The sequence below is a fragment of the Eublepharis macularius genome, chromosome 2, assembly GCF_028583425.1.
Source record: "Eublepharis macularius isolate TG4126 chromosome 2, MPM_Emac_v1.0, whole genome shotgun sequence".
NCBI classification, from domain to species: Eukaryota; Metazoa; Chordata; class Lepidosauria; order Squamata; family Eublepharidae; genus Eublepharis; species Eublepharis macularius.
In genome coordinates, this window is record NC_072791.1 from 167216598 (window position 1) to 167231920 (window position 15323).

Below are 15323 nucleotides of genomic sequence, written 5' to 3' on the forward strand. Positions count from 1 at the left end.
AATGTCTAAAGCTACTTCTCAGATGCTATTAGTTAATGCTGTGTAATCTGCCACTAGCTTTCTGCTAATTACCACTTATTTGGAAGGCATAATATGTTCTTTTGGAGGGTATTTGTGCTACGATGACTATTGTGAGAAGATAGCCAAGCATCTAATAGGATCCTGTTCCTTCTAGGCTGTATTTTAAGGGAGTGGGGTAAAAGATTCAGAGGTTGATGGGCTTGAGTATGAGAAATTGGGTGTAGGATTAGGTGGGGAGAGGGTGTGGCTCAGTGGTTGAGCATCTGCCTGGCATACAGAAGGTCCCAGGTCCAATCCCCTGGCATCTCCAGTTACAAAAAGGATCAGGCAGCAGGTGATGTGAAATACCTCTGCCTGAGACCCTGGAGAGTAACTACCACTCTGACCTCACAGGGTGTTTTGTTGTGGGGATAATAATAACATACTTTGTAAACGGCTCTGAGTGAGTGTTACGTCATCCTGAAGGGCGGTATATAAATCGAATGTTATTATTATTATATTAGTATGAGTAGACAATACTGACCTTGATGGAACAATGGTCTGACTCAGTATAAGGCAAATTCATGTGTTCATGTGATTGTATTTTGCAGTATCAAAATCCACTCTATCACAGTACTATGCAGCTGTATTTCAATACCACTTTTATATGTAAATAGCATTCCTAAGGTGTTTTTTTCACCCTTTGCTTTTGATCAGTATGATACTTTGGCTGTTCCTCAGGCTATTCAGTTAATCAAGGCTGCTCTGCATTTTGATCCCAAGCACTGCAAGGCACAATTGACTTCATATCTGCAACTGCAGCTGGGAGAAGCTCAACATCTACAACTTCTACAAATGCAAAGTATATTTAAATTTAAAGTAAATTAACATCCCACTTGGGAACATCAAATACAAGATATGCAAAGAAGATTTCAAGCTTTTTTTGTTCCTAATTTGTGATTTAGCATATTTATAAGATGTGACTTTGCAGCTCTCTGTTTTGATATTTAAGAAAACAAGGTTTTCAGCTGCAATGAAGCTGTTATGACATTAGTTACTTTACTTCACTAATGAGAAATACATTGCTAACGGAGCAGTAGCAAATTGCACAGTCATGACTTTAACAGCCTGATCATTCAGGTGCCAACTTTAAATCAGGGAATGGAGACCTCAGACAACCCCTTTTTCTCCAAACAGTGCTCTCAGACATTGTATTTAAACCTTAATTTGCTTTTATATAGTAAATATGATTTTTCTCCCAGTTAGCATTTTGCCTGCTGATGTGAATGCTATATGGATTGAGGTTGCCTGTTGGCTAATGCCAGCGACATCACTGATGATGAACAACTTTTTCTTCTCCTATGTTTGCAACAGTTGGAAGCTGCGTTTAATTTTTCTTTTATTTCCCCTTTCTGTTAGAGGCTGAGTGATTCCCACTGTGTTACTTATCTGTGCTTTGAGACCTGGTGTAGTGTAGAGTGTTGGACTAAGTCTGAGTAGACCCCATTTCAAATCTTCACACTGCCATGAAGATCAATAAGTGTCCTTGAGTTAGTGATTATATCCCAGCCTAGCCTGCTTTGCAGGATTGTTGTGAGTATAAACAAATGAAGTATAACAAGTTTTTAATTTTAATTTTTTAAAAAAGAAAACAAGTTTTATATAATATATATTGAACAACAAAAATGGAAGAAAAAGGATGGGGAAGAGAGATATTTAATAATCTATAAACTATACAAGATAACTTGTACAGCTGTAGCGTAATGGTTAAGTGGTTGGGCTGCAAATCAGCACTCTTCTGGTTCAAATCCCACTACTGCCATGAGCTCAGCAGGTGGCCTTGGGTAAGCCACTCCTCTCAGCCCCAGCTGTATTGTGAGGTCAATAATAACACTGACTTTGTTTACCGCTCTGAGTGGGACACTCATCTGTCTAGAAGATCAGTATATAAGTACAGTAGTTGTTGATGTTGATATTATTATTATTATTATTATTGCTACACTATAATAACTTAGAATACATGTAGTCTGAGCCCATCTTTAAGCTTATTGTTCCAAAACCTTATAAAGAGTGCCATTTTAGTATTATGTTTAGCTTTAACAAATATTTGATAAATATTTCCAATGAGGAAATATAATAAGGTTCAAATTCTACTTCAATCAGCAATTCATTTGGTCACCTTGGTCAAACCATGTCAGCCTACATTTCACATCAGGAATAATAACGAACTGTATGACATAGCATTGTTTTACAGATTAAAAAATGTTACTGGTAATAGCTGAGCAAGGGAACAAATTACTCTAATAAATAAAAGAATTTGCTTCAGCAAAGATGTTTAATAGGAGTGTAACAAGACCTCCTGCATAGATACAAGCCAGAAGTGATCCTGTTTGAGTTTGCAGGCCATTTCTTCTTTATGCAAGTCCTGCCCTTTAATTTTGAAGGCACATGATTTATCCTGTGGTTTTTTCCCCAATAGCGAAGACGTCTGCAAACGAGGGTTCACAGTCATCATTGACATGAGGGGGTCTAAATGGGACCTGATCAAGCCTCTTCTGAAGACACTTCAGGAAGCCTTCCCTGCAGAAATTCACGTTGCCCTGATAATCAAGCCTGATAACTTCTGGCAGAAGCAGAAGACAAATTTTGGAAGTTCAAAATTTATTTTTGAGGTAAGATTGAAAGCCTCCTGTCATTTGCAAGAAATATTCATTCTGATAGCCAGATGTATAGACAGATACATCCAGGCAAGAATGTAGTTGAAAAATGCACATGATGCGTATAACTCAGGTGCACATTTTACTTTACTCTTGGTTGAGCTGATGTGCATGGATGGTAGAACCACTACTCAGCAAAATATATGTTGACATTTACTCAGCTAAAGTTAATAGAAATTCTATCTTAGAAATTTATCTTATATAGCTCAAGTGAAAAATTCTCTGATAACTGTCCATGCTAACTTAAAAACAAGATACTGCCCTCAGGCTCAGAGGGATGGAAGTTCATAGCAGCTGCTTCCATGGAAAAAAACCCCCTGCCTTTTAGTTTGTTCTTTTGACACTGGAATAACCCAAGCTATTGCCAGGTTTACATATATATTTTCCCTTGAGAGGGCAGTCAGTCACAAGCTGTTGGTAAGCAAAAAAAAGAGCAAGGCTGACACTTGATTGACTAATGTGGATTCCGGGAGCTGGCTGTCAACAAGAGAGATGACCTGAGAAGCCTCTGTGCCATTAATTCAGAAGTGTTTTTGCAAATTATTTTTCTTTTCTCCTGAAAAGATTGAATGAGCCAGCCATAATTTTGATTGGTTGCTTTTGAAATGGAGAGAAATATGACAGCTGATAGGCTGTTACCTTGTCTTTGCACATCCTTTCTCCCTTCCTGATGAAGTTTGATAATGTATTCCTATTCATCTCAAATTCTCCAGGGGGAGCCCATCTGAATAATAAATGCATCTGTAGAATGCTTTAAATAAAAAAGGCTTCCTGTCATATCATGCTGAAAAATCCGACAGGGGAGAATATTTTGAAGTGGATTTTTTTTAAAGAGTGGAGAATCTTCAGCTTGCATTGATGTACTCTACGCTAAACTTAATCATCATCTGAACACTGTAAAGGGTCACTGTCCAAGTTGGCAGGCTCAAAGATTGAAGGTTCCTTTTTGAAAGGTTTGCTGTGCTGCCATTACACTCTTCTAATCCCATTGACTTCAATGAGCTCAGAAGAGTGTAAGTGTGCTTTAGGTTGTACTGTTTGCATGGTTATTGTGGTATCATGTGTCCTTGGCTCAACCATTCTAAAGACAATTTAGTGAAACATTACTTATGTGCATGCTTAGGTTTTTGCCCCCTGCCATTACCTCAGGATATAGCTCCACTGATGTCTCCGTTTGTGCTCCTTGTTGTCTGGGGGCGGGGGGGGGATAGCCTATTTGATAAATCAAAGGGTGATCGTAACATTTTGGAGAATTGTGCAGTGCTATTCTTTATACGTCCAATGATGACGATATATGATAAAGTGAGTTGCACCAAACCTTAGGAGGAAGAGAGGGAGAATTAGATGCAGAAACACCATCGCAGTGGCAGGCCCACCTCTGTCATAATATCTAGTTCCACCCTCACATACATAGATACGATGTATTTTGCTAGAACTGTTTGGAACTTGGAAGAAGATTCAGGATTCAAGATCTTTATGCCCATCCATGGTTTGAACAGGGCAAGTTGCATTAACAGTGCAAGTTCGCCTGTTTTGATGTAAGGACAAACACAGAACCACTCATTAGCAAGAAGAAGGAGACCATGGAGGAGAAGTAGCAAGCATGAAGCACCTACAAGCCTTGGTCACATTTACCTCACTTTTATAGTGCTCAGGGACTTGTCTTCCTGCAATTTCCCCCTTTGTCCAGAGGTGGATGGTAGCAGTCAGACTGAATCATTGCCTGGCTTATCCATCAGGACCCCAGTTCAAGACCTTCTGATTGAAGCATTCCGTCAGTATGTTACAGGGATCTCTGTGGAAAAGTGAGAACTTGTTTTTCCCATATGTTTAACATAAACCTATGTTGATTGACCATAGTTTAACTATACTTTCATCAAGTGAAACTTGAAGACAAAAAGAGCATTGAGGAACAGTTACTGAGCCACTGCTAGAGCCTTCCAAGGTCAGTGTTAGGATGAACAGGTGAAGTATAGCTTTATGTAGCATTTGAGGGTAGAAAGTAGAGATGGGCCCGGAATGAAAAAAACCCGAACCGCTTGGTTCGTGGTTCGTTAATTTTCACAGAACACGAACTTAAAGAACTCACCCAATTTCCAAACCGGTTTGAGGTTCGGGGGGAAGACTAGGATGGGGGGGGGGGAGAAAGGAAAAAAGCACCCTTTTCCCAAACACCTCCCCAGTCCCCAGTCAGTAAGAAAAACAAGAAAGCAAGAGAAAAGAGGCTTTTCAGCCCCTTTTCCAGCAGCCAGAAGTGCAGGCCAAAAATCCAAGTTCCAATCCCAATCCCAACACCACAGCCAGCCACCAAACTCTCCTCCCTCTCCCACTCTAGAGAAACTGAAACCAGGAATCACACGGCTTCCCCTGTTTATGGAAAAAGACAAGAGATTGAACAACACAGGAGCACTCTGATTGGCAGAAAAACCTGCCTAACATGGTTTTGGAAGGAAGGGATTGGTGTTACCATGGCTGCTGAAGGCCCATCTCCTTGGTTGCCTTGGAGATTCTAACCCTCCCCCCCCCCCACTTTCCTGGCTGGATAGGCCAGAGTGGGAGTTCTCTAGTTGGCAAGGACAGCTGCCAATCAAGCCTGGAGGCCTCAGATTGGGGGCAAGCTAAAGACTGCCACCGTTGCCTGGGCGAGGGAGTATTTGGTGCCAAAAGGGTCCAAATCAACAACAGAACGGTAAGAAAAATTCGTTTGGTTCGGAAAAACGCGGTCCCACGGAATGCATGGTTCTTTGACTATGAACCGGCCGTTCCATATGGAATTTTGTTCCATAGTTCATTTTGTGCCCATCTCTAGTAGGAAGACTTCTTTGTGTCTATAAACCAGTGCTAAGAAAAGTTGTAAAACTGTATGTGATGTATGAACAACAGGCCTTTTATTTTCATGCAGATGCTGAAGAATGTGAATTACCATTCATTACTAGGATTTTGCATTTTCCTCATGAATTCTGAGCTGCTTTTCAGAGAGGGAAGCAAATTTATATATAATTCATTAATATATGTAGATATATTTTATCTATCAGTTCAAAATATTATGGAGTTAAGTTACTTATTCTGTGTTAACCAATGCCTCAAATTCTTGAGTAAAGTGATGGCAAACGTTAGTTCTAACACTTGTTTAGCCATAATTTACTGGGTGGCCTTCTTCACCAGTCCTCTCTCTTGGGGCCTCAAGTTCTCTACATTTAAAACAGTGACAATAATGAAAATTTTCCCAAAATTGTTGAGACATCAAATGTAATACAAGCCACAAAGTATGTTGTATTTTTTTAAAGTTGTATTTCCCCCCTGCTGGCTATTAGGTGGTTCTTTCAATCCATGACTAGTTCTTACATAAATGCTCTAGTGATGTTTAATTTTTATATTAATAGGCTTCATTATAGTTAAGAAAGTGGAAAAATAGAAGCTGCATGAAAGGCTCTGACCTGCCTGTGGCAAAAGCCAACTGGAGCAATTTAAAAGGAAATAAAGAACCGTGTGCTGTGTATTTTGGCACGGCACAGAACCTGCTTCCAGTCGCACGCCTGAAACCTGTATAATGGCTTTATAATGCAAATAGCAGAATCCAATGTAATATCACGTATCCACTTAGGAGAGCATTTAAGCCAGAATAGCTAAAGGCTTCAGGGAAGAGTTACACTTAGGGTGATACAGAATACACATTTCAATTTAATGTAATATGCCACAGAAACGTTATTTCCCCTCCCCCCGACCTGTACACACAATACATGTCTAATGGCCAGTTTAGCTTCAAACATGCCAGTGATTCAACAGAGCTTTGCTCTGGAAAGAGTAATCAAATGAAAGCAAAAATTCTTAAGCCTCGTTCAGTTGAATGGGAAGTAAATGTGGTCTCTGATGATCTCTAAAAAGGTTCTTTGAATGAAAGGCATAAGCTTTAAATGCAACCTGTTAACATCATCCTTTTTATAAAAACCTAATATGTGGTATGACTGGATGGAATGTTGATGCTAGAGATGAGAAATCTGGCTTCAGATTGCAGCTCAGTGGGCTGTCCTGACTGGGGTTGCCACCCCCCAGGTAGTGCTTGGAGATACCCCCAGAATTACAGCTGATCTTCAGATGACACGGATGGGTTCTGTAGGAGAAAATGGCTGCTTTCGAGGGTGGTCTCTATAGCATTATACCCCGCTAAACACCCTCCCCTTCCCAAACCCTGCCCACCCCCACAAATGTCCAGGAATTTCCCAACACGGAGTTGGCAACCCTGGTCTTGACTGGTATAACTTCTCACATTCTAAAGGCAGTTCTCTACAGAACAAAACAATCTCTGGTAAATGCTAAAAGTGCAGGGAGCTGTACCCCAATGGATCAGGCACCACATTGTGCAATTTGGTGCATTCTACCTCAGTGTATGTAATAAATTTGGTCAACCATTTATTTTTTAAAATTATATCCTTGTTTTCCTCCCCATAGGACATTCACCCACATGGCCCCACTCACAAATGAGATCCAGATGGACTTTTCATAGGAATGTTTTGTGCATTACACTCATGTATTGCACTGAAACACAACTCATGCCCCACCCAGACATTCCCTAATTTATCCAACTAAAAATGAAAATTGACATGTATCTATTGGATAGAACTATAGTGAAAAGTATTGTAATCTTGTCTGTATGATGAGGAATCCCAAGAGGGGGAATCAATAGGACTACTTGTACAAACAGGCTATGCTTATGATCTTGTAAATAAAAGCCAGTGTCTGTGAATCTTGTTAAAAGTCTGGGGCCATCCAGTGCAGAGTAGTAGGATTGGCATGAAGTTACACAGAGGAACAAAGCTCCCATCTCATCAGTACTGAAATGATGGTGGTAGGATCAGAACCCAAAAGCAGAAAGTGAGGCAATGCTTCACTCTACGCTGATTTTTTGGGTACAGATTGTGATGCTGACGTTATTGCCGTAGGTGGGAGAGGCCCCCCTCACCTATAATGGCTGCTGGGCGGAGGCCCTTACTTGCGCTTCACTGGTATTATAGCTGCCTTTTACCAGCTCCTGTGCTATTATCATAGCCAGGAGTGGAGGGAAGAAGGAAAGGTTCTTGCCCAATCTGGCTGGCAGAGTTTTGCCTTGTTATTGCCTCTCCCTCATGCTGCCTGATAAATACTTAACGATAGTTTGTGTGGACTCCAGAATTATATTATCTGTTCTGTTCAATGGAAACTAAGCCATTAAAAAAAATCTTTTTTCTTTCTTCAGACAAGTATGGTCTCAGTTGAAGGCCTAGCAAAACTGGTCGATCCTTCCCAGCTAACAGAAGAATTTGAAGGATCTTTGGATTACAATCATGATGAGTGGATAGAGTTGAGGGTCTCCTTGGAAGAATTTTTCAACAGTGCCATCCATTTGTTATCCAGACTAGAGGACCTTCAGGAAATGCTGGCTAGGAAAGAATTTCCAGTGGACGTTGAAGGATCAAGAAGACTGATAGATGAACACACACAGCTGAAGAAGAAAGTAATTAAAGCTCCCGTGGAAGAGCTGGACCGTGAAGGTCAGAGGTTGTTACAGTGCATAAGGTGTAGTGATGGTTTTTCTGGTAGGAACTGCATTCCTGGCAGTGCAGACTTCCAAAGTCTTGTGCCAAAGATCACTAGCCTTTTGGACAAACTGCATTCAACACGGCAACACTTGCATCAGATGTGGCATGTCCGCAAACTGAAACTGGACCAGTGCTTTCAACTTCGACTTTTTGAGCAAGATGCAGAAAAAGTAAGCAATACCCTTTTTCTTTGCCAGTATCATTGCACTATCAGGGCAACTGGAATGCTGTGGCCAAATCTATATGTTTATGCAATTAACAACATGAGGAATAAATCAGGGATATAAACCTCAGGTTGCTAGCAAATGTATTTTATGTGACTTATAAAGTAAAATTTCTGAACTAATTGTTGGAAGTAGCCAGGAGCATGAAAGCCAAGAATAACTCACCTCTGGCTGTTCTGATGGAAGCTGATCTGGTCTGGGCATATGCAAGCAGATACGAGGCTCCATATAGTAAACTTTGTTCATCTTGCAGGTTTTCTAGCAAAAACGGAGGATATGTTCTTAAGGGCAACCCAAATCACAACAGTTTCCACTTGGAGGGAACTCTTAAGGAAAGGAAATTATATATGTTCTAACAGAAAGCCAACATTTACGTGTTGACTGAGCTGCAACACATGCAAATAGTACAGGCAGCTGACTAGTATCCCAGGGGTAACCAAAGGGCAGCCACAGGAATGTAGCCCAAAATTGATCACTAAGTGCTGATTAGTAAACCTGTCCATTTCTTTTAGTCAGCCAATTTGTCTATCCATATATTTTTTTTATTTTGCCCTTCCTCTGAGAAGCTGAGGGTGGCATATATGATTGTGCCCCATCCCCACATTTTGTCCTAACCATGAAAGATAGGTTAGGCTTAGAGAGAATGACGGTCCTGTGATCATACAGTGAGTTTCATTGCTAAGTGAGGATTAGAGCTTAGTCTGATATTCTAACCACTGCATCACACTTGGTCTCCCTGGCTCTGGTCAAGGAAAAGAAAAGCATACTGTTCTATTCCGGGTAAGAGGAGGGACAGAGAATCATGTTGCTCGTCTAGGTAGGAAATACTGGAATGCAGTCCCTCCCATGAGGCTGGGAGGGGGTGGAAGTCCTGGCACCCCCCCCCCCAAACTTCTGACCACTTCTCTATGGTTGGATATGGTGAAGAGTTTGCAGAGGGAGGGGAGGGGCATGCTGACTCTCAGCTGTGAGTCATTGGCATTTCTATTGCATCCATGGCAAGAAATGGTGTGTGTGTGTGTGTGGTGTGGTGTGTGTGTATTGTTTGGGCTGAGACTTCTGCTTCCCTCTCCTGCCAGAAAATTTCTGTTTGCAAGCCTCTGGGACGCAACAAAGACATTTCCTTATTGCAGCCCTCGATGATGCGACTAGCCAATAGCTTAGAGGCAGCATTCTGACCCTCCACACTCAGGAAATTTCTTCCTTGCATCCCAGGGGCTTGAATTTATAAGCCTCAGAGATGCACTGAGAAATATCCTGTGTGGGGAGGTGAGTTAGAATGCCACTTCTCAGCCCACAGAACAGCTGAGATGCAGCAGTCTGACACTCAAACAGGTGGGGCATAATGAAACCAGGTGATCTCACAGGATGATTTGTTATGGCACGTGTAACTGGTGGAGTTATGCACCCTTGGACAAGGTGGACCTTTGGTCTGGCTTGGGTGGCATTCAGATGTCACAGTGAACTAATTAAGCAGAGTGCTGAAATGCTACATTATCACAGCTTACATTTCCCTTCCCTCCCTCCTCTGCTTGTGGAGCTTCATTGCACACCTCCCGGTCTGATGAATCTACAGTTTGCCGTGACCAAATGCAGCCATCTTGACATTGCTCTCACTGCTAATTCTTCTCCCCCACAACTGCAATTCAAAATCTCAGTTAAATCTGAGGTTTGAACCCTGGCTTGCAGAAGGAAACATACCATTTGCTGAGGCCCCTGCATTTGGACGTTGAAGTCTGATCACACCTGGAACTGTTCAGTCATGTTCAGGGTGCTAGGGGAGGAGGGAGGGTTGAGGGGAGCCCTTGAGCAAAGTGTGTTCATGTTATGTTCATGCATGATGTCAACAAACCTCCCCCAGAAGGGGAGGTGAAACTGACAGCCTTCAGGGAGGCAAAAATAAACAAACCCCTGAGTAGTGATATTCTTTGCTGGCTCTAGAGAGGGAAAATTGACAAAGCCTTTTGATCTGTCTTTTAAAATTCAGCTTTCCCAGCTAACATTGCAATTCCCTTCACTTGAATGTCCTCCTGTAATTCGTCTCATTTAGAGAGAGTCCGATGGTAGTCTTAGAGTGAAGGTGGCTTGAGGAACTATTTGTAAACCATGAGCTGAAAAGGTTAAATTGCATTGTGAAACAGTAAGTCATTTTTAGTGCAGTTCTAAGCACAGTTGCACTCTTCTACATTCATTAACGTTATTGCGCTTAGAAGGGTGTCACTCTGCTTAGCACTGCACTGTTAGACTCTATACAGGGTGGGCCATTTTTAGGGTGTTGCTGTAGTAAAAGTCATAGGCAGGTACTTCTCCATTGACGTGGCTCCTTAAGAGATTACGCTGGGGCGTCATTGAAGCATAAGTTATTGACACCAGTCCTCCCAAGGACTCCTGACGTAGCGACTGACAAAGACTGTGAGCAGCATGACGCTCCTTCTGCTGCATCTCAACAAGCAACTTGTCCATCTGCTCCTCCCTGAGCTTCGTAATAGCTCTGCAGATCCATCTCAGTCTCTGCATGTTCTGATAACACATGGTTATGCTCTTTATTTGCTCATCATCATGACATGACATCATCATGGTTTCGTGCTGGTAATCTCCCGATGGTGTCATCATATACTCATAATAATCATTCATTTGTACAGTTCCCCATATCTTCTAATGTATTTTGTACTAAAGCATGACATCTAAGCAGACTGATGTAGATAATTATTTTCTCTCCCCTCCGAATTACCTTCTTTTAATGTGCCGTAGTACTTGGAATTTTTCAGTTTCTCTTAAAGATTACTCCATACCTCCTGTATGTACTCCATTGCTTTTGTTGCAAAGAATTCGACTGCAGTTTTCCATTTATAGGAGATTACTACTTACCCAAGTATTGGAATGGTAGTAGTCAAATCAGATTTAATTTATTTCTGTCTGTCTTCAAGATACCAGAGAGAAAAATGATTTGTGATTTTCCTGATTAGAGGCTGAGCAAGAACTAGACAGTCTGGCAAGTCACCATCTGCTGAGCTGCAGAAGCTTTTGGTAGAATGCTGGACAGAATAGAAGAAACAATCCTACCTGGGCCTTCTGCTAATGGAGTCATATTTTATTTAAAAAGACTTATTGTGCAAGCCTAAGCAGAGTTATATGCTTCTAAAAATATTGATTTTAACGGACTTAGAACATTGTAAGTCGTCTTAGGAGCGACCTGCTAATTTGCTTCACTTGGTTAGCTTTCACCTCTTCTCTTTTAGCATAGAGGGAAGACAGGTCATAGGGCCCTTTCTTTATATAACCTGCCTTTCTGCTCAGCATTGTCAGGAAGCAAGGTATGTAACATCAACAAATACTTTTAGGGTTGCCAGCCTCCTGGTGGGGACTGGAATACTGGAATTACAGAGATCAGCTCTCCTGGAGGAAATGGCAGCTTTGGAGGGCAGACCCTGTGGCATTACATATCCACTGAGCTCCCTCCCTTCTCCAGACTTCATTGTCCCCAGGCACCACACCAAATCTCCTGGGATTTGCCAAGATGGAGCTGGCAACCCTAAATAATCTATTAAAATCTATCATTATACAAACAAGCCAGAGCCCATCTGCCACCTTTAAGCTTTCCCCTAAACAGCTGTTTTACAGTTCTTAGGATTGATCATATACAATTAGCAGGAATCTACAGAAAGAGGCTGCAGTTTTCTTGTGGTTCAAGCCTACAGAGTGTATTTAGGCCAGCCATGTGGGAGACATTGGCTGATCAGCAGGGGTGGTTGACATCTTGCACAGCATTGGCTTTGGTGATGGCCTGGTTAAACAGAGCACATTTGGCTCTTTAAGATAAAGTCCCAATCGTTTGCTGTTCAAATTAATTCCTTAGTAGACAGAAAACTATAAATCTTGATCGAGTTTCTGTTGGACAATGAGGAAAATAAGGTTATTTAACCATTAATAAAAGCAAACATAGCATTTGTCTCTGTCAGATATTGTGGTAACACAACTCACAGGCACCATAGTTTCTCAGAAAAAGACAAACTATCAGAGATATCTTAAGAGTGCTAATTAGTAGTTTAACTTTTTGACAGAGTGGGAAGGATAGGATGAATGTCTCATACTGTACTGGAATAAACACGCTAAGGACAGAAAATATTTATCAGCCTACATAGTGTCTGCAGAACTTCTGGAAATACTTTTGTGCTGGCGTCTGTCCTGTTTTTCCTTCTGTCTCCTTTTTCTTGGGGGAAGAATTTCTCAGTTATTCCACGGCAGTCCTATCCCATATCAATTTTAGTATCCTTTTGCATCTGGAATAACAAAGAATAATCATGGGACAGTGAGCAACCAATTGCTGCCTGCTGATAATGTGGCTTGTACTTAGCATATAATCTGGCCCTCTGGAAATATTTTTTCTTACACTTGAAATAGATACAAATAGACAGCTATAATAATACCTACCTAATAATAATTCGGGGCATCCAGTAGTGGGAAACATACATAAACACAATTCAAAGTAATCTATACAATCATATTCAATAAAATGAAGTACAGTCTCTTAACAAGCCTCATTCTGAAATACTTATAGAACCAATCAGAAACCTGGCTACATGAATCCAATTGGAGAAGAGGGAGGTGGTTCAGGTGAAGAAACTACAGCGTTCTTTGCCTTTCTGGCTTGCATAGATGCCAGTAATGTGTGAAGTAGCTCCAAGAAAATATCCAAAGTAACAGACCTTTAAAGTAGGGTTGCCAGCCCCTGCCTGCTGCCCCATCCCTGCTCACTTGGCTGGCAGGGGGGAAAATATCAGGAGGCTGGCTGGAGCCTCTGGCACATGCGACAAAATGTTGCATGTGCACTTCAGGAATCTTCTGCTGTCATCACTTCCGGTTTCAAACAGAAGCTAGGGGGGCTCACTGGGGCCAAATCAGCCCCAAACATAGCAATTTTGTCCCAGAACATGCACAGACTTTGTGCTTGTGCGAAGGAAGACCAGCAACCCTCAACCCACACAGCACCCCACCCCCACCCCCATTTGAAGGTAAGGGGAGTGGCAACCCTATTTTAAAGATAGATATTTTTATCACACTTAACATGTTTTAGCTTACACTCACATAATTATAATAGGTATAATTCTGGTGACCTTGGAAATAGTCTCTTCAGGATCCTCCAGAAACTGTACTCTGAATGAGTTCAGATCTTAACATACTCTGACCAATAAAAAGCGCAAAGCAAAAAAGAAAGTCCAAAGCAGGCATTTGAAGCCAGACAGCGCTATTTTTTCCCGTTTACACTCAGCATTGGCTGGGGTGCCAACTGCCTGGAGGAAAAAAAGTCCCAGCCCTTTAATAGAGGCTTAATATGATGTTATTTAACAGGTATTATTTACATCATGAAAAGCTTCAGCTGCCCGTTTCTACACATTTAATAACTGCACTTATATATAATAATAACTGCACATATACCTCTCTTCTAGACCGATTAGTGCCCCACTCAGAGTGGTGAACAAAGTCAGTGTTATTAATATCCTCACAATACAGCAGGGAAGTTCAAGCCGAAAGAAGTGGTATATCCAAGGCCACCTACTGAGCTCATGGCAGCAGTGGGATTTGAACCCACAGAGTGCTGGTTTAGCCTCTATTTAAGGAACAGGGCATTTTTTCCAGGCTTGCTGGCAACCCTAGCAGTGGCTCTTTCTGCTTATGCCAAATACTTCTTCATGGCTTGGACCTACAAAAAACATTTGCTTTAATCTTAATCACACTCCTGGGTCCTCCCTCATTCTGCAGTTTGGGCTGATTCAGTTTTATTTTACATTGGCTAAAATTGGTGCAATCCTTTAAACAATATCTTTTCTAAAAGCCTCATATTTGTAAGCATGCATACAGCACTTACATTTGTGGTTCTGTGATCTTTCTGTGATCTTGGAGGGTGGTGAGCAGTGGGGTGCCACAGGGGTCGGTATTGGGTCCAATGCTTTTTAACTTGTTTATTAATGATTTGGAATTGGGATTAAGCAGTGAAGTGGCTAAATTTGCAGATGACACGAAATTGTTCAGGGTGGTGAAAGCCAGAGAGGATTGTGAGGCACTCCAAAGGGATCTGTCGAGGCTAGAAGAGTGGGCATCCATGTGGCAAATGAGGTTCAATGTAGCCAAGTGCAAAGTAATGCACATTGGAACCAAAAATCCAAAATATAAATACAAGTTGATGGGGTCTGAACTGGCGGAGACTGACCAAGAGAGAGATCTTGGAGTCATGATAGATAACTCACTAAAAACGTCAGCACAGTGTGCGACTGCCATAAAAAAAGCTAATGCTATGCTAGGGGTTATTAGGAAAGGGATTGAAAACAAATCAGCCGGTATCATAATGCCTCTGTATAAATCGATGGTGAGGCCTCATTTGGAGTACTGTGTACAGTTCTGGTCGCCACACCTTAAAAAAGATATCATAGCACTGGAAAAAGTACAGAGAAGGGCAACTAAAATGATTAAAGGGTTGGAACACTTTCCCTATGAGGAAAGATTGAGGCGCTTGGGGCTCTTTAGCCTGGAGAAAAGACGACTGAGGGGAGACATGATAGAGGTTTACAAGATAATGCACGGGTTAGAGAAGGTAGAGAAAGATGTGTTTTTCTCCCTTTCTCACAATACAAGAACTCGTGGGCACTCTATGAAATTATTGAGCAGTCGGGTTAGAACAGATAGAAGAAAATACTACTTTACACAAAGGGTGATAAACACATGGAATTCGTTGCCACAGGAGGTGGTGGCAGCTACAAGCATTGCCAGCTTCAAGAGGGGACTGGACAAATATATGGAGCAGAGGTCCA

The 15323-nt window shown here is 41.6% G+C and overlaps 1 protein-coding gene across 1 annotated transcript in view; it reads left to right on the plus strand.

The window, feature by feature from the left end:
• KALRN (kalirin RhoGEF kinase) overlaps positions 1-15323 on the plus strand; it is a 717152-nt gene that overhangs the window by 314354 nt on the left and 387475 nt on the right. Inside the window, exons 4-5 of the mRNA XM_054971242.1 lie at positions 2480-2672; positions 7951-8463. Coding sequence (XP_054827217.1) covers positions 2480-2672; positions 7951-8463 — 706 coding nt within the window. The remainder of the gene's footprint in view (positions 1-2479; positions 2673-7950; positions 8464-15323) is intronic.